Source organism: Erpetoichthys calabaricus, chromosome 4 (assembly GCF_900747795.2).
Source record: "Erpetoichthys calabaricus chromosome 4, fErpCal1.3, whole genome shotgun sequence".
In the NCBI taxonomy this organism is placed as follows: domain Eukaryota; kingdom Metazoa; phylum Chordata; class Cladistia; order Polypteriformes; family Polypteridae; genus Erpetoichthys; species Erpetoichthys calabaricus.
The window spans coordinates 265,610,460-265,637,331 of record NC_041397.2 but is presented as its reverse complement, the minus strand read 5'-3'; the positions used below and the strand labels follow the sequence as shown (position 1 = coordinate 265,637,331).

At 36.6% G+C, this 26,872-nt stretch overlaps 1 protein-coding gene across 2 annotated transcripts in view; it reads left to right on the top strand.

Moving 5' to 3' along the window:
- The window catches only part of LOC114650848 (deoxycytidylate deaminase-like), a 57,322-nt gene that overhangs the window by 11,625 nt on the left and 18,825 nt on the right, over positions 1-26,872 (top strand). The window contains exons 2-4 of one of the 2 annotated variants that reach the window (XM_028800740.2): positions 12,094-12,337; positions 19,019-19,130; positions 25,337-25,529. In XM_028800740.2, coding sequence (XP_028656573.1) covers positions 12,294-12,337; positions 19,019-19,130; positions 25,337-25,529 — 349 coding nt within the window. In that variant the 5' untranslated portion in view covers positions 12,094-12,293. Of the gene's footprint in view, positions 1-11,978; positions 12,338-19,018; positions 19,131-25,336; positions 25,530-26,872 lie in introns of those variants that run through there. The other variant, XM_051926774.1, reaches the window with a different exon arrangement.

The window sequence follows — 26,872 nt, the reverse complement described above, 5'->3', positions numbered from 1 at the left end:
AGATTTGATGTTATCATCTTTTATTTGTCAAATTATTTACTGTTCTTCTCTAGAAACACCTTTTAGACTTAATAAACAAAATCACTTTTTATGGGTGTGGGGCATATTTTGTAGTTAAAAACATAAATATGTAATTCTGCAGTTCTGAGTCAGGGATACTTGTGCATGGGTTTCTAAATAGCCAATTTATTGTACCAGAGTAAGATGTCAGTTTTCAGCCAACACTGAACAGCAAATAGGACCCCTGTTTACCATGACTTATTATTGTGCACACTAGTTCCAACACAAAAAAAATGATTAATCCCTTGAGTCCTCAGAAATTAACCAAAGTCAAAAATTTTGGAGCTGTTTCAACCTTTCCATCAAGTGAAGTTGTGCAAGTGGCAGAGATTTTTCAAGAGCAATTAAAAATAGGTCAGTCATAGAGAGAAGGGCACTTAACATGAGACTCAGGCCATCATACCAACCAAATTCAAAAAGGTTCAAGTGAAGATATATTCAATGATCATCTAAAACACAGTAAAGTAATTATAAAAAATGAAAAACAAAATGTGACAATAATCTGTATAATGTACTTAGAAACAGCAAGGACATTTTGATTCAGCACAGATTACTTTGATAAATGATGAAAAACTACATACCAGAAAACAGGTGGAAAGTCAAGCCAAACACCAAAAACCAAAATTGAAAATGCATGAGAAATTATTGTCTTTGTTTCCTGATTCTTTATTTAGGACAAACAATGCAGAGTATTCACCTCACCCATAGATTAGGCGGAGACCAGAACAATCTAATTATGTTCCAGAACATTCTGTATTCCATAGTGACTCAAACAATCATACCAATCATACTAACAATGGTTGAAGTAAAGATATCTTCAATGATTGCCCAAAATATAGTAAAGTAATGGTAAAATATAAAACCAAGATGTGACAAAAATCTGAACAATGTTGGGAAACAGCATGGAATTTTTTATTCATCAGAGAGTACTTTGAGAAATAATGAAAAATTACATACCAGAATACAAGGCTGTTTTGCTTCATAGCCTAACATTAGCACTGAAAACCACTGATACACACCTTAAAACAGGTGAGGTATGGAAAATACTCACACATTAGAGAAAAATAGCATTTAACTTCACTTTTACTGCTTCGTAGTAATGAACTAAACAGCTGAGTTTAATTTTGGTCAGTTTCATGAAAATGCCCACAAAGTTGTTTTTTTTCATGTGATTTTACAGTTGTAAAATGCAAAACTTACTAACATTAATTTTTTGGATGCATTTCTAAAGGTTTTTGGTATGGAAAGCAAGGTATTTTGCTATTCTGCAGCCAAATCCACTGTCTCCTTCCAGTGCCACCCTGATCTTCCACAGCCCCTTCCATCTGATTTCATGCGCTCTTTCCACACCGAACATTACCTTTCCAAACAGGCTACATTAAAATATTAAACTACAAAGAGAATTTATGTTTGTTAAATTCCATACATTTAACAGTGTCTGTTAAATTCTTTGCTGCTCAGACGTGTATATATTCTTTCTCTGACTAAAGATTCCTTATTAACTTCTTCTCAATTTGTTCAACTAAGGTTTTTTGAGTTATGATTTGGATTTGACAGTCTTTCTGAATTCTTCCTGGTCTTCCCAAAAATTTGGATGCATATTGGTGTCAGGATGCATATTAATATTTTAGATGTTTACAGTATATAGCAATAAGCATAAATGCAATGATTTGCAGTGCAACTCTCCAATAAAAAACACTGTTACAGTAATATTCATGGAAAAGTTGGTCTACGTTGCTTAAAAAGAAAATATTCAACCAAGAACATGATGAACACCTGTTACATCAAAAATCTATAATAATAAGAAAACACAAAAAAGAAATGTATTCCTTTGGATGAAAAAACACAAAATTCAGAACTTGAGTACTGAAGTTCTGGAAATTAATGGAAAGATTACAATAAAAAAATTCTTTGCATAATATATAGATATTTTAGAGCAGGTTATATAAATCTTTATTCAAAAGTACCAGCTTCTAATTTTTTTTTAAATCCATTCAGAACTGCAAAACAATGTCTAAAGACATTGATAAGGAAATAACTGAAGAAGAGATAGCTGACTCTATTGTGAAAATGAAGAACTGTGATGAGATAATGACAGAATTATATAAACTATTTTAAAAAGAACTACGGTATCTCCTTTTGTTCTTAATGTTTTCAAAGAATGTTTAGAACCTGGAATCCTTCCCCTTACTATGACACAAGGATTAATCACACTCATTCCAAAAACTTAAAAAGATTTGCAATTTACCAATGAGTATCATTCTATTTGTTTATTAAATAATTATAATAAAATACTACATCATAACTACAGTATGCCAAAAAACATATTCTGTGCTCTGTTATTGATGAGACACATTTGGGCCTTATGAAGAACAGATGTATTGAAAATAATATTTGACAGGTATTAAACCTTTTGGATTATTCTAATTTCATTAATGATTATTAATTGTTTTAAGAATTCTACAAAGAATGATTCGTTGGAACACATTTTTATTTTTCCATCATTTAAAAAAATGTTTTGGGAATAATTTTTGTTAAGACTATCAACACCTTATATAGAAATGAAATATGATACCTCCCTTCGATCTGAGCTACTTTGTGTGAATAAGACGCTGTTCTCCTAGCTCTCCCTATCTATTTTTGTTAGTAGCTCAGCTACTTACTAGGTTCATTTTTATAAAGAAATTCATTTTGTTGATAAGCAATTTATTATTAGTCAAATGGCATATGACACAATATTGCTTTTAAAAACATGCATTACACAAACTTCAAAAGCTATTGACACTATTCTAGTATTTTTGAGACATTTTGCCTTTTCTATCACAGTACTGTAAAAAAATGTGAGCTGATGGCAATTAAACAATGTAATGATGAACCCATATGTGATAGTGCAGCCAAAAATCAGGTTTCTTATTTGGGAATTATAATTACAAAAATGTAGATAATTAATGTATCTTAAAATGTAGCCCATTAATTGACAAACCACAAGATTCAATTAATGGCTCCAAAGGTGTATCCCTAAAGGAAGAACTTTGTTGGCTATGGCTGGGGTAAATCACCTCTGCAAATCAACTGAAAAAATGCTTTTTGTTTTTGTACGGAAAATACAAAACTCATTAAATTTAGAATTTGGTAATCATGAATTCCACTGACAGGCAGTTTGAATTTTCTTGATTTTTTTTCTCTGAATTATACCTTTAAAAATTAGATGGATTAGGCCATTTCTTGCTAACCCCAAATTTATGTGGAGTTTCATTCCAAATTTTATTTTTCCCAAAATGGGCGGTGTACCCTTTTAATTGATATATAACTATAATATTAATAAGATACCTTGTAGACTAACTAATTTTCATAAGCAGATTATTTTAGCTTGGTGGGTACAATATCGCTACTATTTGTATTTGTTATTTTGCCAGGCATTTCCCATGACACGAAAAAAACAGGAAGGTTTAGTGTGTGTATCAGGCTGCAGCATTGTAGACTGAAATAAAGCTCCACCAGTACTAGCAGAATTTCAAAAGATAAATGGACCCAAAATTAATTGGAACACAAGTGTGCTTTTTCCAGTGAATTCTCTTGCAAACAACATCAGATTGGACACCATCCCTTTTATCATAGCACATCAGTTTAAATACCTAGGGGTCAACATCACAAGTAAATATAAAGCTCTCTCAACAAAATTTTGCTGTTTGAATGGACAAAATTAAACAAGATTTGTATAGATGGTCTCTCCTCCATCTTACTTTAGCAGGGAGAATTAACACTATTGGGATGAATATTCTCCCTAAGCAATTGTTTCTATGTCAAAACATCTCCATATACATTAACAAATCATTTTTTAAAGAAAATTGATTCAGTCATAACTTCACTTATTTGTAATTTGAAATATCCATCCATCCAAAGGACGACCCTACAATGACCTAATACAGAAGGTGGAATGGCTCTACCTAATTTTCAGTTTTATTACTGGGCGGCAAACATACAAGCTATAAAAAGTAAAAAAAATAATAAAAACTAGCTTGGTCTGCAATAGAAATGAAATCCTGCAGTACTTCTTTATATTCCTTGCTTTGTACCCCAGTAAATACAAGTTATCATAAATATACTAACAACCCAATTGTCCTTCATTCACTTAGAATATGGAACCAATGTAGGAAGCACTTCAAGATAGAGAAGCTTTTCTCTGTGGCACCTCTACATGATAACCACCTTTTTCCACCCTAACAAACTTACAGTTTTTAATGATTGGAAAATGTATGGGATTAAATCATTTAGAGATTTGTATATAAATAATGTATTTGCTTCCTATCCACAATTACAATCCAAATTTAGTTTCCCATCAACACAATTTTTCCACAATTTGCAAATTAGAAACTTTGCTAAATGAAATCTGCCCAATTTTCCTCACCTGCCACCAGTTTCTATTCCAGAAGAAATACTGGTCAGTTGTGAAGACTCAGACAACATTTCTATAATATTTCAAACATTTTAAAGTTCCTTCCTTTTAAAGATCCCAGAGTACAGTGGGAAAACATTTCAGAAATGGAGTGGAAGCAGTCATACACAGAATTCATTCTAGCTCAATATACACAAAGCATTCAATTATTCAACTTAAAATCTTTTAACAAGCACATCTATCTTGCTTTAAATTGTCCAAAACGTTTCCAGGGCAAGATCCAACCTGCGAACGTTGCAATCGAGCTCCAGACTCTCTGGGTCACATGTTTTGGGTGTATACCAAATTAACATCATTCTGAACAAAACTTTTTAAATGCCTATCAGACAGCCTTGGTGTCAAAATCTCTCCTAATCCACTAACAGCTGTGTTTGGTGTACTTCCAGATGGGCTTAAAGTGGAGTAGGACAAACTAACTGTAATTGCCTTTACTTCACTAATGAAACGTAGACTTATCCAGTTCAAATGGAAGAATCCTAGCGCACCTCTTTTACGTCAGTGGGTAACTGATATTATATACTATTTGAAATTGGAAAAAATCAAATTCTCACTTAGAGGATCTATTAAAAACTTTTTTTAAAACCTGGCAGGATCTAATCTATAACATTTTAGAATAAGCATTTATATTGGGGAGAAAGACTCCTGTCTCTCTTTACTACTCTCAAAAGTTTTACTCTGGCTGTTGGTCTTCGCCCTTTCTCATGGGTGGAGGTTGATTTGAATTTAGTTTTGTTAACTTTGACTTGATTGTATGGAATGTTACATGCTTTTAATACATTCAAATAAAAAAAGAGAAATAAAGAGTCCCAGTTCAGGTCTAACTACATTTGGCTTTGAAAATGTTTGTCTGAATATTGTAATAACTGGAATTGACACACAGAAGTAGATGCTCACTCTGCCACCTCTGTTTATCACAGGTTGGGCCTGGTTTCAGTGTGAAAAATTCATGTGCCTTAACAGTCAAATACAATAAACCCCCTTTAAATTACCCTTTTTATTAATAAGAACTTGGGGTTCCTTTTGACAACAAGGTTCTCTCTAAAGAGAATAAAAAATGCACTAATGACCTACTAAGTAAACACAAAATGTTGCATATAACTTATTATATATAATAAGGTATATATATTATAAGAATAAACTATTATAATAAAATCATCACTTCCACAATCTTAAATAAAAGAATAAAACATCAACTATGAGTTTCACAATCACAGAACACCTATCTTTGAGACACTCCAGACTTACTTAAAACCACCCCACATTTTAATCAATCCATCCCACAGTGTGTCTAAAATACACTTCACTCTCTCACACATCCACACACAAACCAATTAAAACCAAACTTCCCTTCTTCAGTGAAAGTTGGGATGTTCCCTTCATGGAATCTTGCTGTCCATCCTTAAAATTTTAACTTCACTTAAGACATCCTGATGTCCATGAATGTCCAATCTGTGATCACCTTAGTCCAAAGTAATTTAAGATGATCAATTCCACAGCTGTAGTTAAAAATCACTCAGCACTAAAATCTCTGATTGTCTGGAAGCCTCAGCTCAGCCAGATCACTTTATCATACATCTCTTCATATTCAAATAACGTGTCCTTCACCCTCAGAACTTGCAACCCATCCTTAAATATTCTCCTTCAGCAAGGAATATTATATGCAGCTGTCACAAAAACGAGACATACACAGATAAAGGGTTGGGGCAGCCACCCGTATAATATGGTATCCTGGCTGCAAAGTCGTTTTCTTAGCAAATAACAGCACTGATGTGCATACAATTGAGTCCAGAACAAGACTGAGGAATTAGGAAAAAGGGCAGGGTTTTAAAGGGGAAAACAGGACGTGTGGTCATAAGGATCAGGCTCGTGTTCTTTACCCATTGGTTCGAGCCCGGACGTGACGTCAGAGGGGCCGGAGCCAGTAAGGTCTCCTTCCATTGGCTCGGTCCCAGAAATGATGTCAAGAGAGCCAGATGGAATCTCCCAGGAATGGTCTGCAGGCAAGAGAGAAAAAGAGTCAGTGCATTCTGCCACCTCCTGGCATGCCTCAGAACTGCCGTCACTCAAGCCCTTTAGCTGCCTCCCATGCACACGTGTGTGACACAGCATAATTACTTCAATTACTCAATCAGTCTGTCAGCCAGATCAACAAGTTCTTTACACTATCCTCTTCCTGAAAATGAAAAACTCTTTCTCGAGTCTTCCTAATAAAACACATAATCACTCATCCATAATGGTGGCCTCCATGACCACAGAGGGGTCGGGACTGTAGTGCCTCTGAAGAAGTTAGAATCATATTAGAATTGTTCTCAGCAGTGGGAAATGTCAAAACTGAGGACTTCTCTATAGATGAAATAATAGGCCAGCCTGGAATCATTTGTGCAACAGGTAACACAGTTGAAACAGTCTCATTAGCAGGAACATACTGAGCTGATACTGATTCCACAACAGGCACAGCTAACAAAACTAGAACTATCTCATCAATGGGAACAGACTGAGTTGAAGCCATTTCCACAATAGGAACAGCAGGTGGCACTTTGGCAATCATAGCAAATCAATTAGCAATTCAACTACGTCTGTCGCTAGATTCTGGTAGCCCACCACCTCTCTTCCTCTCCGGTTATATCCTTCCAGCTGTTGAGGAGGGAAGCCTGTCCAGTTCATAGTGCTGAGGGCCTATTGTGCCTGAAATTGTAGAAGAAACATTAAATTCAAATAACCATTTGTTTTGTAACAGAGGCTGCTTTAGTCTTATTTTTAGGGGACACCTCAATCTGCTAGTAACAACAAGCTAAATCAAGTGTACTAAAGCACTTGGCACTAGCCAAATGGTCTAAAGCATTAGTAATCCTTGGCAATGGATAAGCATCCTTCCTTGTAACATCATTTAGCATCATTTAACCTGCAATAGTCTACATAAAAGCAAAGGCCTCCTTTCTTTTTATACACAGAAACCACAGGGGCAACCCAAGAACTAACAGATAGCTGAATAATTCTCGGTTCTTGCACAGGTGATGGAGGTGATGAGGTACCTATCTAGGTGCCATTTTTAACAGGTTTGCTGTACCTATATCAATCTTATGTAAAACTAGGTGGGTTTTCCCCAAGTCAGCATCAGTCCTACTAAACACCGAAAAAATAGCATGTAAAAACTTTCTGATAGCTTGTATCTCATATATTCCAAACCCCTTTTTCTCACAGTCCTAACTCTACAACCATATAATTAATAGTCCAATCAGAGCTTCTGTCACACTGCCCTACCTCAGCTGCCACCCTACTTCCAACCAAGGGTCATCCCTTGTCTCACTGCCATTGGACTATCAGTGGCATTTATCACTCTTAATAGCTAACAATCCCTTCTATACCATAACGACCACTCTTGCATCCATAACATCCCCATGTAAAGAAAACTCAAGCATGCCTTCAATATTCTTTTTAATCTCCTTCATTACAGCCAAAGATAAGCACTTCAGTCCTAGGGGGAACACCACCCTCATACACCGTCACTGACAAAAGATGACCTTGATCCTATAAAAATTGTAGAGGAAGCTTCTTGCCCAACACACTGAAATGTCTGCATTAAAAATTAAACTTATTTAAATTAATAACTGTTCCAAATGCTTGCAAAAAAAATCAGTCCCCAATAAAACCTCTTTGGATGCAATATCAGCAGCTAGAAATTTTACAACCTATGCCAATACTTCAAACTGACAAACTGTTCATCGTTTCCCTAAAATATATGTTTCATATCCATTTGCCACCCATTCTTCATAATTAATAAGCTTAGACCCACCCCCAGGTAGCCTCCAAGCAAAATGTCTGAGAAACAACTCTTGTGCCACTGTATCAATCAATAAAGGGAAAGCTGTTCCACCAGCTTTAGCTACAACATGCACACCTGTTCCATTCTTCCAACCAGAAGATACTGTCTTCAGTCCAAACTTTAAAATAAGGGGATTGGCAATATACTTCCCCTACCGGCCCCCATTGGTTTCCCAATAAATAAAAGCAGTCTTTCATAATGTACCTATTGCACCCACATTCCTAACACAGTATATCAGAGGCTTTTCCTCAAACAGTCAAAGTTCTTTCCTGATTAGAGTGTTCAAAAAGCTTAATCCCCTTGATAGGCTTTAATGTCCTCTGAATGTATTAAACAGTAATTTAAAGAGACTTTATTTATAAGACTTTTAGTTCATATGTCCTAAAGTCTTGTTCCTTTTCCAAGGTGCTCACTTCAGCAATATGTAACTGAACACACACATCTGTCCTTGCAAAATTAGCAATAAAGTTGTCTTTACTTAAAAAGTTCTTAGGTAGCAAAATCAACTGATGGAAACACTTTATCAACCAAATGTCTTAAGGTATTATCAAACTCTCTGACAACTTCTTGGGGATATCGCTTCCTGGATGAAACAAACCCTATTCAACTCATTGCTCTCACAGGATTTTAAACACTTTGTCATGGCTGCTTTACGTTTTTGAAAATTTAACTTTATCCTTTGTAGTATACCCACTATTTATAACTCTTGTTCTCCCACATAGCAAAAGACACAGTGATTTAAGTTTCAGACCTTCATCCATTCACCTCAACTGCCACTTCAAACTGTTCTGACCAACCAGACAACTCTCAAGCCATACTATTAAAAGTCTCAGGTAAAACAACTGGCCAGGCCTGCTTCCAAATACACATACCTGAGAAGCATAATTTTCTCTTTTTTAAATTATTATTGATCTATCCCACTTCTGCCATCAGTGTAATAATTGGTATTACCCGACAGAAGCAGATACTCACTGTCTCACTGTCTCACTCGCAACCCCTGAAGATTTTGTTTTTTTTTTTTTTTCTCCAGCCCTCTGGAGTTTTTTGTTTTGTTTTGTTTTTTTTTTTGTCCTCCCTGGCCATCAGACCTTACTTTATTCTTTGTTAATTAGTATTGCCTAATTTTTATATTTTTTCTTTTTTCTTTCTTCATCTTGTAAAGCACTTTGAGCTACATCATTTGTATGAAAATGTGCTATATAAATAAATATTGTTGTTGTTGTTCATTTAAGACACCCTGGTGTCCTGGGTGGTCTAATCTGTGATCACCTTAGTCCAAAATAATTTAAGAGAATCAGTCCCACAGCTGTATCTAAAAGTCACTCAGTCCCAAAATCTCTAATCACCTTGAAGCCTTCACTCAGCCAGACCAGTTGTTTTGTACATCGCTTTCTCAGCTTCAGATTACTTCAGACTTGAATATTCACTTTCAACAAGGAGCATTATCTGCATCTGTGTGATTAATTGTAGTAATTAATCAATCAGTCTATCAGCTACTATACATCAACATGTTCATTACAGTACTTAAATTGTGATAAATTAAGCATTTTCTTGTTGCAACAATAGTGCAACAATTGGGTAAGACTTAGTTAACTGATTTGAAAGTTTGAGCATTCTCTGTTTTTATTTGCTTCATCAAAGAGACAGAAGACATTTTGTTTTATATATTTTGTAACTGCGTGAAGTTTGTTAGAGATTTGTTCACACCACCGTGGTACTGTTTGTACAGGCAGGCTTAAGCCACAGCCATGCACACTACCGTTTCAATCACTCATGCTGACTGCTGAGAATCTGTTTTGCTGATGGGTGCATCTATCAATGTGTAAAAGAAGAAAACACTGTAGGCAAAATATACAAGCTGAACTAATCTCTCTCAAGCAAAAGCTGAAACGATAAACTAATCTGTAATTGTATGGAGTATTTCTCTATCTGTTTTAAGGGTAGGCAACGGGAAAGTGAGGGTTGCTTGTGGCAGGACAGATAATAATCTGGTTTGGGTTTAAATTCTTTTGTTCTGTACTTTTTGTTCATTTTTGATTCTTTTTGTTTATCAAAATATTTACTTTTGCTAATTATTTGGATAATTCTGTGTTTTTTACTAGTTTTGTGTATTATTTAATTTCTTTGTGATTATGCTTGTTCTATTATGTTCCATGTGTTTTATGGGTGGTTCCACCTGTCCATCTATATCAAGAGACTACCCTCAACCATATAAAGGCCGAGGAAACACACAGTCCCTTCTGGTACTTTGTGTGTGGTGCTGTTGGTGAGTTCTTGTGATTATTGTTTCTTTATTATTGACTGTTTGAATTTTTGACTTCTCTTTCTGGATTTGTGTTTTTGGGACTTTTTTTGCCTTGGATTGCTTTTTTTTTAAAGCAACTTCTTCTTGGTCTTTTGGGCTCTTCAGAGCTTCTCATGCTGCAGAGCCTTTCTGAAAATATATCTTATTTTATAAAGATTTTTGTCTGCCCTTTATGTTTTACAAGCTGAAGGTTGATCCTTCCACTTGTCAAGCTTTTTCCAACAGTTTTTGGGACTTTGTGCTAAGAAACACCGTAGTTCGTGACACTCTAAGCCCATTTATCCATGGCAGGGGTTGATGGAGCCTATCCCAGCAATGAACAGGTGCAGGCAGGAACAACACTTTGACAGGGCACTACCTGTTGCAGATTGAAGACACACACACACACACACACACACCAGGGGACAGTTTAGCAATGCCAATTCACCTAACCTGCATATTTATGAACTGTGGGAGAAAACCAGAGCAAACCCATACAGAGAACACACAGGGCACTACCCTTGGACTCCTTAAGGCAGCAGCACTACCATTGTGTCATGGTGCCCCTAATTAGTTGAATATTAACATATATACTGTACATTATACATTAAGTGCAATCTTAAAAAACTGATGAAAAAATACTTATTATCTGAGATTTATTTTAGTAACAATGTGCATCCTTTGATGTGGAGTTCACTCCTGGCAAACCCTTAAACTCTGTCCATGGTATTAAGGTATCCTTGGACTATTCCACCTCTGTCACCAGAAAATAAGAAACTGCACTCTCTTCAGACAGTTGCCTGCTTTTGCTTGTTAGTACTATCCTTGAGACATCTTCCTTCTCCCACAAACAGGACTTGAAGTAGGCAAGCAGGCAGTACACACTAGTACAGCGTCCTGACTTTATTCCATTTTTCACATAAATAGTAGCATAGTGCCAGCTGTGACCTCCAAGTGGGACCAACCAGTGTTTTCCAAAGGGAGAAGGGAGGATGCCATCCCACCCTGATCTATAAAGAAATCTTGTCAAATTTACAACACATTCTGGAAGAGAAGCAAGACACCTACAAAAACAAAGAGTACTGGCACTTTCTTGTTTCCACTTCAGGCACTGCTCACTCTCAAAGGCTCAAGACTCCTCAGAGTCAAATCCCGTAAGCAGCACAGTGCAAATCAAGTAAAGTTTACTGCCCAGTGTACTCAGTTGACAATAAAACATTACCAATAGAAGACACACATAAAACAACATGCAGCATACATAAAAACACGCACGCACACACGCACACACACACACACACATATATATATATATATATATGGCAAAGTGTAATTAATTTATGACGTCACTCGGACTTATTGTTCATTGTGTAGTTTATGGTTTTATTTACTTCTCAATGCGGTGTTGTTTTAAATTGCGACTTTCATTATTTTTAGACAAGCACGCCCCTTTAAAAGTTTTTTTTTTTTCAGGCGTGGTTTCGCTTCATCTGTGTGATGTTCTCCCTTCTCACCTGCCTTCTCACAAGCCTTCAAGAAACTGACGAAATTACTTAGGGAAGAAACTAGTGAGGTGTGTGAGTGTACGTTATATCCTGCTGTTCGCTGTAAAGAAAGTGGCCCAAGACCTGCACCTGTGGACATCTTCGAGTTGTGGAAAAAACGAAGATAAAATGAACACAGACAACAGTTCCAAATCCTCCTCTGGGTATAAAAGGTATTTTATGGTTTTTGATTAAAATCTTATGCAGTGTGGGCTATAAGTGTTGTGCAATTTTTATTATATTAAAAAAATCAAATTTGTCTCTTTGTTATACAGTTTAATACTCTTCTGGCATTACGCAACTACTTGAATATGACATTTTCTGTGTTATTATTTGTAATATCACTACAATGTATAAAATACTTACTTACACCTGTATTGTATTGTTAAATGAATACAGTACACTTATAATTTAAAAAAATCCAGAGGACGTCAGTTTCTCTTTGTAGGGTAGTGAAAAACGAGTGCAGCACTCCATCCAGCTAACAAGAGCACAATTTCAGGAAAGCACAGTGGATTTTTTATAACAATTTGTAGTGTCTGTTCATTGCTATGACTTGAATTAGAGAGAAGGATTTCAACGTCTGACTTTTATCACTGTGCCAGTTTGCGCAGCGATGGACAGTTCTGCCCAGTTACGTTTGCAAAAGCAAGTTTCACCAAGCTGGTGAAGTAAACGAAATGGATGAGCAGTTCTTTCATTTGACCCATTAGCGTTTTTAGAGTGACCAGAAATCCAGTTTTTAAGACATAGACTATTAATCTCGACGATTTGAAAAATTAAGAAATTGATAAAATTGCCAGGGATTTTGTTCTGCTCATTGCTAGGAAACGCGGAGGAGTTAGAAAAGCCTGCATGTCACATTTGAGAGGGCAGAGCCGCGTTAACACCAGGTCTTAAGTGCAAATGATGCCCAAACGAAAGTGTACATCTACAGAAGATAATTATTAATTAATATTAATAACAACAAAAACAAAAAAATCCTATAGGGTGACCATATTTTTGGCTTTCCAATAGGGGTGATGCCTCCCAAGTAATTAATCTTAATTGCTTTTGCCTGATGATGAATCTGAACAGTTTAAACTTCTTAGTTTTTAATCAAACTTAATCGGCTGAATTATTTATGCTTCCCTAGGCAAAATGAGAAAAAAGATAGCTCAGTTTTAAATTAGCTTTATTTTCTTTTTCATACAAGCACGTCTTAAAATCAGAGGAAAAAGAAAACAAGTTATCATCATCATAACTCAGAGGAAGTTTTCACGGGTTACAAAATTCATCTATTTTAAAACATAATGAAACAAATCAAACGTTGGTATTCCCTGTGGCTGCAAACTTTACCTGCTAATCAGCCCCTCAGGTACTTCTTGTGATGCTTAGCACCATCACGACCTGCATTTGCAGTATTCTGTTTCACATGGTCTCACAAAACAGTCTGTCACTTTTACTGAGCTCTCTCCCTTAACAGCAGTTGGTGCGTTTTAGAGTGAACAAGAGCTTCTCGGTCACTTGCACCTGACAGATCTATCTTCCCAAATGTTGCGCCGAATCGGAAACGCATATCTTTTTTAACTGACTTATTTAAGTCGCACAACGAAATGGGAAATGATGGCGAAAAAGAAGAGATTAAAGTATTTATTTTCATTGTCTGTAAATTTACACTTTAATTTGTGCATCTTTGTCACTTATGTCTGGAGTCCTAGCATAAGCCGGCTCTGTCTTGTCTTCTGGCTCTAAATTCACAACACGCGCGCTTGCTGTTCTCGCTTCCACACAGTAATAATTTACGCCGCATTCACGCTCAAAACATAAAACGGTAATGCGTGGAATAAAGTAAAATATGCTGTCGTATGCTTGTGCGAGTAACCAGCAAAACGAAATCACGGATAATTTTAAGAACTTCGTAAATCCTATCCACACCAATTTTTTGTTCGGGATAAAGAGCAGTGGTTCATCAGTGGGCAGCATGTTGGCGCAGTGGTAGCGCTGTTGCCTCGCAGTTCGTCCCGTGTTCACTTCATGTGTCCTCCCTGCGTGGAGTTTGCATGTTCTCCCAGTGTCTGTATGGGAAGCGTGGGTTTCCTCCGGGTGCTCCAGTTTTCTCCTTGCAGTCCGGGGACATGTTTGGTGGACTGATTCTAAATTGCTTGGTATGTGTGCATGCCCTGCGGTGGATCACGGGGTTCTGCTGGAGACAATCCCAGCCAACACAGGGCGCAAGACAGGAAACAAACCCCGGGCAGGGCGCCAGTCCACTGCAGTCTACTGTATACCTTTATAGTAAATAACTTTTTTTTTCATTTCAATACATTACAATAGAAGTGAACGTTTAACCATAACCCGAAATCCATTCTCTAAACACCCCAATCGTTAAACCATCAGAAAATGTTTTCAGGATCAAATACCACTAAACAGTCTGTATTAATAAAGTAACAACAACCAATAGCAAACGTGTTGTATCATTTAATTATATGCATTGAAAAGAATTAAATGTTTAAGGAAATTATGGCACGTTTTCTGGTGCAGAAGTATGCTTTTGTGGTGTATGTCCTACAGGTGTGCCAGCTTATCCAATATCATAAATCAGCTTCCATTCGTTCAACACACCATCAGCACGCGGGGAAAAATAAGTCTGCTAACTTTATTTTTTTTCTCTACTGTGCAAAGGTATATGGGTCACCAGGAACTATATGGTAAAGAGGCGTTTCCTTATGCAAATATCGTAACTTCTGTGTTACTGAAACAGAGCTTTACCCTTTAACATTTTACTGTTGTTGTTTGCCTTCGCTATTTAACAGTTTTACACTGTAAAATGATCCATTATTAAAATTTAATTTTCAGCGTGGTTTCGAGCTTTACACAATTATTCGAAAGTTGTATTCACGGTCTGTTCAGCTGGGAACGTGTCCGTGGCAAATGAAAGAGTCAGCGACTTTACTAAGCTCATATTAAAAGAGCGCTCATCAGGAAATATGCCAGACACCTTTATGAGTGGCTGGCGCAGTGGTAGCGCTGCTGCCTCGCAGAAAGGAGACTCGGGTACGCTTGCGTTCCTTGCGTGGAGTTTGCATGTTATCCCCGTGTTTGCATGGGTTTCCTCCCACAGTCCAAAGACATGCAGGTTAGGTGCATTGGCGATCCTAAATTGTCCCCAGTATGTGCTTGGTGTATGTGTATGTGTGTGTCCTGCGGTGGGTTGGCCCTGGATTTGTTCCTGCCTTGCGCCCTGTGCTGGCTGGGATTGGCTCCAGCAGACCCTGTGACCCTGTGTTAGGATACAGCTGGTTGGAAAATGACTGACTGACCTTTATGAGACCAGCTAATGCAGAGTGTTGCAACTGCAAGCGTTTAGTCAAATCGCAAGGTTAAGCATTACAATATTTATAGATTAATAGAGCATACCCGCCTTGACAAGCGTCCCATTAATGGACATGAGGTCGCAAAAAGACAGAAGCAATCATTAATACTTTAATTGCATTGCATTCTGTTGCAACAGCTTTAAAAGCACCTGAAGATATATAATACTTTATAATTTACTGTGGCTTTACAACTGACTGCAGCAATCATGTTACAATCAAATAACCTGTGTTTTGAAACCCAAAATATGGTCACCCGAGTTTAACATAAGCCATCAAACTCCATGCTGAGGGGATCTCAAAAGGTGTTATATTCGACTGAGACGAGGCATTTCCCCAAAGCCCAAATAATAAAGTAATTAAATCCTGTTTCATTTTTTAGGGAGAATAGCAGGCTGGTCTGACTGAGTTTCTGGGGATTTTAAACAACACCACTGTCAGTCATGGATTTGCAAACATTATGTAAAAGAAAGCTATCACTGAAATTTGAAGGCAAATACATGTAGTGTGATGGGGTTTTTACATGAACATGTTCTAGAAATATAAAATTCCTTATTAGTCAATATATCTATAAATATTGTCATGATTATACTACTCCCTATCCTAAGTCCACTTTCCCAAGGGTAACACAAAATTTTCAAACCTGGCTGTTAAGTACAGTATATCTGGCACCTTGACTCTTTTGGGATGGTAGCAACTGCTGTGTTTACTGCAGGAGGACTTGGATTTGTAGCTTTCTGGCCCAGATCTATTGAACAATTTGATGTGACCACTGTAGGGATTATGCATGGTGGCTGGTGTGCTTGAACTCAGAGTGACAGCAAGTTGGTGTGGATCTGCTTCTCATCTGGTGCAGCTGCAAGGTCAATCTTACCCTTGTATGGAGCAGCAAATTGATCCTGGTGTGAAATGACCATCCTCCCAAAGGGAGGACAGCTAAACTCAGTAGAATACACCCCCCCCCCCAAACACACACACACACACTTTCCAGCACCTGGCAAGGGCTATCCCAGGGATTCTCCAGTTTAGGAGACCGGCCTTTCTTCTTTTTGGGGCTATTCACCCAGATTGCTAGCTGAGAATCATTGTCCCTGCATACAAAATTCATGTCTTTTCTGAGTGATTCGGGTCTCCTGTAATTGTGTCCTGGCAAACTCATGTGTGAATCAATTATGCTTCTTTAGTTGTTTAGTGTATTCTGAAACTGGGTGCTCCCATATTTGTCCAGGAAGAAGCCCTGGAGCTGTTGGAGTCCACAGTTCTGGACCAAGCTTCAGAAGAGAGGACATGCAGTTAGAAGATTCCTGCACTACAGAGCAAAACACAATCAAAATTGAATTAGAATGTGGGCCCCAGTTGCACTGATCTTGCCCTTTAACTAGCCCCAGTTGTGTGATTAAAGTGCACATTAGGCACTCAGCTAGTTCATCGCTTTGAGGGTGAAGTGGTGTGGTGCAAGTTTTCCTGGTGCCAGGTTTTGTGCACACAGCCTAGGAGGCATGGCTTTCAAAATGTTGTCCTTGGTCTGAGTGTAACTCCATCGGCACTCCATACCCACTAATCATCCCCTCAATTAAAGCTTCTGCCACCATTTCCACCTCCTGGTCTAGCAGTGGGTAAACCTCCAGACATTTTGTGAAATAGTCCATTGCTACTAGAACATAGTGGCTGCCGTGGGTGGACCATGGGAAGGGCCCCAGTGTATCCACTCCCAGCCACTCCCTAAGCACCCCTACAGTACTTGATAATTGCTGGAGGGGCACAATAAATTGTCTCAGAGGTCCTGTCTTTGCGGTGCAGAAGTTGCTGCAGTGACAGAAGTCTTCTACTTCATGTTGAGAAAGGCCCCAATAAAAATATATCAGTGGTTTTTTATGCAACTTACCTATATATACTGTATAATACACAGAGATTACTGCAGTAGGCACTACCACAGGAAATGTTACAGGAAGCTTGTGATTGGTGTTCAATTATATTGCAAAGATTAATAATTACAGTACTGATTCAAATTTAATTTAATTAAAATTAAATTAAATTAAACCTTGCTATGAATAATTACTTTGTATTGGTTGAAGAACCTAAAAGCAAAATTGCCTCTTCATAATATGGACTTAATAAATTTCTACTAACAAGAAACATTCAAAATTATAAATCAGATTATCTCAATCAGACCTGCCACCCTGAAATCATTTCTCTGTAATACAGTATATGCTCAACAACAGCAGCTTACTTACAGTATATTACATAATCTGAATTACTGAGACCTCCACAACTCTGCAGCGTTTTCCATTTTCTCAGTATTTTTCTTATAGAGTACACATCTCACAGAAAATGTATAATGTCAAATGTTATTTGTCTTGCAAGCTTAATAAGTACATATTGTGACCATTGCTCTCAGTTCTTTAAAAAATAAAGTAATGTTTTGATTTGATACATTTTTTTCATGTAGTATAATCAGTTCCAGAGTGATTTATTGTCACAATTCAGCTCTTTTAGGTATGCTTGAACGACACACATCTACTGTCCAGCAATGGTAAACTCTCCTCAATAGGTGACATGGAATAGAAGAGTGTACAATAGGCCTAAAGTAGCTCTAGCCCAGGTGCCCTCAGTTCCAGAGTCTGCATTATTCACAGCAGCATCCTATCCACACTCTGTCAGTGTTATATCTTAGCCAGGGTTCCTCCCCTGGCTGGGTTTAAAGTCTTGTTTTCTTCATTTTTTGGTTCAATGTTGAGTCCTTGAGGTAAGTTAGCATTACTTTTTTGTTTATTGTCTAATTTGTTGTCTCTGGCCATGATATATTCCATGTGTTTTGTCGGTAGTCCCCAATCTTTGCCAGGAACTGCCCTCCATCCTATCAGTCTGGAGGGTCTCCCACAGTTTCTGGTGATTGATGTCAGATGTGCTAGGGAGCGGCAAGTTTACTTGTGTTTTTGCTGTGCTTATGCTTACCATAATTTTCTCGATTTTTGACCTTCTGCTCTGTTTTTCGCTTTTGATTGCCTTTGCTGTCAGCTACTCCTTTATGCCTTTTGTGTTCTTTGGAGGTTCACAGTGTAACAGCATTTTGAGAGAACAAAACTTTTTAAAGACCCTGCACTTGCCCTTCTATCTAGATGGATTGTGATAGGAAATAAAATGATATTTTTGGAAGTGTTTTTGGGACTCCTACTCATAAGTTTGCTTGTATTGTGTAGTACTATGCATTTGTGGTGTTTTCTGGGATTCAATTACTTGTGATTTTAATCAAGTTTGGGGCTCAAATATGTGCAAAGTTAATTATAGTTAATTGTGTTCACGTGGTGATTTCTCAAGTCAGAAGAAGGTTCTATGGTATAATGAGAACAAAACTGAGCTAACCAACAGGTATAGATTTTCCCAATTAAATTTTTAATATGAACTAACAATATTTTACAGGTGCCTTTTCGTACAAGGCTCTTATTCTGAGACAGATCTGAATGTTCTGTCACTGGTAAACTTGTGGCTTATGTTTTCTAGGATTAAAACAAATCCTGCTTGTGAAGGGCAAAAAAGAATTCTAAGGAATGAAGAATATTTTATGGCAGTTGCTGTTTTGTCAAAGCTAAGGAGCGGAGATCCTAATACCCAGGTAGGGTTGAAACCACGTTGATTCAATTTTGATTGATTTCTTCAGGGTTGCCATGGTCATGGAAATCATGGAATGGTTTTGCAAAATAATTAATATCATTTAATCTTTGAAAAAGTCATATAATATTTTAAATCTGTCAAAAATTATTATACTAACTCTATTATGTATGTAAGAGCCAAATCTTTCAATTAATTTTAATAGTAAATTTACAAAAGTTTTTGATTAATTTGAATAGAATGTAAGTTTCACATAGGAAATGGAAGATAATGTTCACTCCCTATAAGCTAACAGTTTAATGGAATGTTCTTAATACTCTGCTCTATTTCTATATTTAAACAATAGAATGATTTCAGACTGATTTTCTGACTGTTATGTACAGTATGTAGATCAAACACAGGTTCTAGTGTATGTGATAACAGATGGAAACTTTATGAAATTTATTCTAGACACTTAAGCCATAAACAGAACATTGCAGGCAATAACTTTTTACTTTTTTGTGTATGTATTATCAAATGTTTCTTTTTAATTTCACTAAAACATTTAAAATGAAGACACTTGGACTGTGGAGTTTTTATGCACACATTGTGTTCACGAGTCATACTAACTGCTGGAATGCCTTTCTGGGTAGCTGTATTTTGAACCACAGTATTCTGAGCAATTTGAAAACCATTGACAAGTGCAGCTACAATGTAGTTTCGTTTGCAAGTTAGCAAACTATTAAAAGGCAACTGCGACATTGTTCCTAACATTACACTTTAGTGTTGCACTACCTGACCCTTTAGCAGGAATTTTATTCTAAGCCATTAACTACCTTAGCACCAATGTCAAAATGCCAAGTAAATTGGTTTTGTTAACCTCTGCTTAGCAGATGAAAAATTCAAGCTGTGACTCCCAACATGTTGTAAGGCATTACATACAGGAATAGCATTGATGTGAAAAATACAGAGTATTTTAGTAACAGTGCATCTGTTTGGGGCAGCATAGGGAGGGGTCAGCCACAAGTTGCCTGAAACAACAAAGGAGAGCCAATGCAAACAATTCCCAATACACTGTCACACATGCGTGCATGGGAGGCAGTCTAAGGGCTTAAGTTACTTAAGAGTAAACTGACTGTTGACGAATGGTACTAATGCCTTTTCTCCCTCTGCCACAGACCACCAGCAGGAAAGCCCAGCTAAGACTCCACCCACTTCCTGTGCTGTGACACGCCCTCCTGCAGACCTCACTTCTGCCCGAGTTCCCACCCTTTCCTGTCCTGCACCTATAAGCCCCTGAGGACTCCAACCTCCTGATCAGTCACTATTTTGACTCAGTCCTTTATGATCACTCAGTCTCAAAGTTCATTTTGTTTGTTATCAACAATATACGGGGTGGATCCCCCCAAACCATTATCAATTTTCTCTGTTGATTCCACAACACAAATTCCAAGAATGGTCAAAGACAGAGCAAAGGGGTCAAAAATCCAAAATATCATGAAAAAGCATAATAGAATTCACCAAATACAGTAAAAAAAAAAACACAAGGTACTGCTAGTGAAGTGAAAAAGTGTATTGTACTACACATGGAGAAGGTGTGAGAATAAAAATAAAAAATCACTAATTTAGTAATATCAGTTGGCCTAATATGCACAGCTCCACATTGTCTGGCCATTTTATGGCTTGCTTTAAAGGAAGTTGAGTAACCAATGCAGTTGCAGTTTTTTGTAAGGAAATGGATTTTACTTGTAATTCTTCTTTTACTAAGGATACACACATAGTCCATGTGTGTGAATATATGTGTAAGTAGCTAATATTGATTATAACTATCTGATCAATCGTTTTCTAAAGCACATATCCAGTTCAGGGTCACGGAGATGACCTTGCAGCCATAATGTTACTTTAGATTACAATGTCAATTCAACTAAGACATAATTTTATTTTTTATAGTGCCAGCCTGTACTCTTTGACATTATTTAATTCCCTTGTAATGCTTCTTTGCTGTGAACAGGATGTAATTAACAATGGAAAGAATGGGTAGATATTGAGTATGTACAATTAACATAATTTTCTAAAATACTGGAAAATAGGTGATTTGTATAAGAAGATAGTCTAAAATTGTACTGAGAAACAAATCCTACACTGAAAATTTCATATGATATTTTTATTTTAAAGCACTAAAAATCAAAATGAGTTTTTATGTGACATTTGTTTTTAATTAGAAGAGTGTTTTATTAGTTTCTTCACACAGATAAATTATACCCAAGCCATTTTAATAGTATGGTATTCCTTAATGAACTCTGTTTCCCAAAATGAAACCAAAAATGGCTGCTTTAATACATTTTACAACTTCAGCACCTTAAGCAACTTGGAGAGCAGAGATCAGAGCAGATGAATAAGTGCTTCACAATTATGGACAAAGTTTTTTGGACAGGTTTGGCTTAAATCTCTGTCTAATTATTGTGATAATCACTAATTAGATAAACTATGCTGGGATCTTGTTAGTTCATGATTTGTTCCCAGTCTGCGTTTTACTGACCACAAGTACAAGAATGAAAGATATTTAACAAATGAGAGGAGACAATTCAGCCTATGGAGCTTGTTTGTTTAACTAGTAGCTTAGCTATCCCAATACCTCTTCCAGATTCTTCTTAAAGGTTGTCAAGGTTTCTGCTTTAACTACATGACTCGGCAGTTTCAGATTGCCCCAACTGTTTGTGTAAAAGAAGTGCTTTTTGGCTACAATCCTAAATGCACTTCCCCTTAATTTCCACTGGTGTGATCCATATTTAAGCTGAAAGAAGTTTGCTGAATCTACAGTATCAATGACTGTAAGCATTTTGAAGATCTGGATTAATTTCTCACATAGCATCCTGTCCTTGAGACTAAACTGAGTATATCAGAGTACGGCATGTCCCTAAGTCCTAGGGTGCACTTGGTTGCTCTCCTCTGCACAGCTTCAAGTGCTACTGTGTCATTTTTGTAGCATGGTGTCCAGAACTGCACACAATACTCCAGATGTGGTCTTACTAGTAAAGTATCGTTTACACTGCAAACATTGAAGCCTAAATAAGTGAAAAGTTTTAAAACCAATCCATTAAATCTTGGTTTCCTCGTTGTAGGATTTATTGACTTATAGAGAATTTTGTATTCAAGATTATTTTGCTTATTTTAAAAAATCTTGTCAAGTAAAATTTACTTATCCTATTGTCAGATTAATTTTTTGCTAATAAAATACCTGTTTTGCTTTTATTAACCAAACAAATCTGCCAATGGGTAAGCAAAATTTACTTGGCAAAATTTCTCAAGGGCTACTCCCATAGGGCTTCTTCCTAACATACAGGCTTACATCAAACTCCTACACCATCATCATAATGCTGAATAACAGAGCATACATAGCACCTGCAATAGTGTATCATTCACATTTACCATTCGTGCATTCATATCGTCAAATGCTAATGTATAATCTGATGTTACGGAAAGATTTATCACTTGCAACATATTACATTTATTTTTAAAATGTACAATGAGGTCTCTTCACACATTTGTATATCTAATAACATTTTTGAGGAGATTTTCTGACTGTAGATGGTTTATTGTAAACAGAAGTTTACTCTCTGTCGGATCAAGTTAATGAAAGCACCTCTGATATTTGCAGTTTAAAATCATTATTTTGAGTGTCGCCTTCATGAGGTTTTGGATTGGTTTAGAAATGTTATACTCGGTGAGCCATCTAATTGTTCCCACCCATTTTTAAGCAAAATTCACTCATGGTTATCTCCAGATGCGGCTTCAGCAAGACTACAATTGGGCTAACTGGCTGGCTAAACATCACCACGTAAGTTGAACAGGATGATCGTTCAGAAAGCAGGCCAACACCAACTACTGTATATGTTCCCTCTCTCTCAATTTAAACTAGAAGCTATGTATAAATACATAGTAAAGACATAAACACTAAGAATATAAAATAACAAATTAAGATATTTTGAAATAGATCACAATTTAAACAGTTACAGTAAAGCTCCCCCCATACCCTCACAATCTTAGTAATTCATACCCATTACGATACAACATTTTTGCAGTTTTTCTACATTCTTTGACAAATCATACATTTAACACATGTCCCCATACCCTACCAATGGAAAAGTCTTGTTAGAAAAAGTTTGTGTCAATACACATAATTTCTAGCTTGATTGCAAAAGCCTTTTTCAATCCAATTCTTGAACTGAAGTTAAAGTTAATGAATGAGGCAGTCACTCAATGTACTGTACTGTATCTCCAAGATACACAAAAACTGGAAAGTAACAAACATGTTCCAATGAAAGTCCACTGTCAGCATATTATCCAAATTAATCGCTGCTGGCATCTCACCGGTAAAGAAAAACAACATCTTTCCTTCAAAGATAACTTTCATTGGTCAGATCTCACCTTGCCGGTATCTTTCGGCTGGTGATCATCCATTTGTATGCTGATTATCCTTCTTTCTCTCCTGTGTCTATCCATGTGACTCTTTTATTTACTTTACTTTTCATTATTGTGGCAACTTTAGACTCCGACTCATCCACTATTGCCAGGAAGACGTGTGATCAATCCTTACTGCCACCACCCCACACCTTACATAAAGAAGAGATATTTCACAGAGACTATAAATACATAGCAATACACAGAGCAGAATAATGTATGTAATAGCTATGTAACTGTATTAACAACATTGTGTCAACATAAACCCCTAGATCCTTTTCACTGGTTGCTCCCTATAGCTCAGTGATGTATTTTGTTGGCTTCGTGTATCACTTTGCACTTTTCTACAACTTCAAAGCAGAGGAACAAACCTAAAATATGAAAAAATGCATGACACTTTAAGGCACTAAGATTATGATGGATAGTTCCTAAACTGGGGGCTTAATAAATACAGAACATTCACTTTATTGTTGAGAGTTTTCTGTTATTTTTCCATAATAGTTCAGTGATATTTTGCACATATCATGTGAGGAGGAGCATTTTTACAAGACTGAAAGTAACACTGAATAACTCATTCATTTTCCAAACCTGATTACTCCAGATGCTGAGACATATGCTTGCTGCACTGACACAAAACAGTAATCAACTCAAAACAGGTTGTGCCACCATAACACGATATGCTCACATTCACGCCTACACTCTTTCACAACAGTCAGCCAACACTATGGGAGATGTAGGAGAAAACCGCAGTGTTCATTCAAAGCTACACTACGTACAAATGATGAAAATGTCCAGACTCAGATATTGTGGATTTAGTCTTTGGACAGTATTGCACTAGTTAGTAATGTTCTGACTGTTCAACAGTTTAAATAGGTCTTTGCTGTTTAACATTTTAAGTACATTATATTTAAGCTTAATTTAAGGTGTTGGTTGATTTCTGTACATTTCTGATTGAGCTTGCTACTCAACACCTTTCATTCATGACACTTCTTTCTGATTTGGCATGTAATTTGTACATGTTTAGTTCAGAAAATATTGTCTTAATAGAGCTTTTCAAAATGTACAGAATATTTTACTTTTAGTTTTGCTTAGTGTTTTTTTTAATCTATATTTTAATTTTGAAAAATTGTTTTAAAATATCTGACTTCCTTTTTCTAGCCTTTATATAGCTTTGTGGATTTATGGCTAGCCCTTTATAAATGTTATTTTGTATACTGCATTATACGCATTTTATTGTAGAATTTTTGGCTTACAAATCTGTGTGAAAGGCACTAAAATTTTTGACTGATTGGAAATCATTGTCAACTTGGATATTTGGAAATTGAAATACTATACATGATCTTCTTATTTTTTTTAATGCATATCATGTTTAATGAAGCCACAGTCTAACTTGTGCTCAGAAATTGGTCATTTAAGTTGTTTTTCTAATCTTGTTTGGCTCAAAAGCACCTTGTGTTGGTACTCATTTTCAAAGGTGTGTTAAATATTCATATAGTAAAGATGATTGCTATATAGATTACAAAATATAACATATTATATGTTTAAATATTACAATTGATTCAGAATAGACCGGTTTTTCAGTTTTATGTTAGGCAAAAGTAAAGCCATTTCACAGTTGATAACAGTATTCATATATAATTTTTATGTTCTTTTACACTTAATATAGAGTTTATAATGTCAGCATTAGTCTGAGTAACAGAATGTAGCACTTGCAGGTGAGTTATGTGACAGCTGAAATCTTAATATGATTTTTTTTTTTAATATATATAGGTGGGTGCCTGCATTGTTAATCCTGACAATAATATTGTTGGGGTTGGCTATAATGAAATGCCACGTGACTGTGAAGGTCAGTTCCCATGGGACAATGAGCTGAAGAAACAGAAAGACAAACAGGATGACAATAAGGAAAAGCCATGTCTCTGTGAATGTCACAGACAACACCTGAACACCAAGTATTTTTATGGTAATACTGTTTTGGTTGTTATTGAAAAATCTTTTTAAAGCTATGTGCTGATTTTAAGTGACCTCATTTTCTCCTTACCTCAATGTGCCAAGTATTGATTAGTCATCAGTTTATACTGTCTAACAATTTGTAAGGTAAAAGATAAAGAAAAATCCAACACAATATTAGACTGACACTTTTTATTCACTGGGGCTTGTAGCCTAATACATTATGAAACGCAATGTCTCCTCCTTTAGCAACCCTCCAGCATGGCTGCTTCTACTCTGATCAACCAAATATCCTTCCAGGTGACTCTAATAGTCTTTTCTCTACTGTGTCTCCTGTCTGCACAGTCATGCCACTGGTTCTGACTCACACAGTAGGCAATTTTATCTACTGTACACCAGGATGGGCAAATTATGGCTTGCATTCATTTAATTTCTTCCTCACCTTTCCCCACAATAGCACAATGTCTGCAGTTTACTTTCCCTTCATAGCTGCTTTCATTTGAGACCATTGTCACTGTAAAATACGTGTTATTCTTGAATGCCCCCTTACGGTGAACTGCTCACCTACAAAATATAGCTTATTTGTGCTGATACTGTAGGCCCAGTGCACACCTCTAGATTTCCAACATGTCACAGAAAAGAAAGATTGATGCGCAGGGTCCTAAATTTTAAGAAAAATGTTCAGAAAAATACTTGTGTGTAACCCGGAAAGAAAAAGCAGTTTGTAACTTTTGCAGAAGTTAAATAATACAACAGCAAAAGGCATTATGAGGCAAAACATCAGGAACAGATTTTGGAATGCACAGAAGTCAGGCGGAGGGAAAAACTTGAACAAAAATCACTTTCAGGACGGCAAATCCTATTTGGAAGAAAACAAAGAAAATGTGGTGGTGGTGAGAGCTGGCTATGGAGTATTGCAACTTGTTGTTACATCAGGTAAACTGTTCCCAGCAGGCAAGTTAATTAAGCAATGCATGTAAGAGATTGTGGAGGAGGTGTGCCCAGAGAAATGGGACTTGTTCCATTTAGAACAGTTATCAGACAAGTGGAAGAAATGGCAAATGATCTCTTGCAGCAGCTCAAAAACAGAGCATTGAGGTTCATTAATTATTCTATTGTCCTTGATGACAGTACTGATGTAGAGGACAGCGCAGAATTACTGGTGTTTTTACAGGACATAAATGAATCGTTCAGTATCACCGAGGAGCCAGCTACTCTTCATAGTTTGAAAGGAAACGTAACTGGAGAACTATGTGTGTAGATAAAACACATAAGCAGTGTGATTTGGAATGGGAGAACTTAAAATGCGTTATGACCGATGGCACAAAGAACACTGCAGGAAAAAAAACTGGCCTA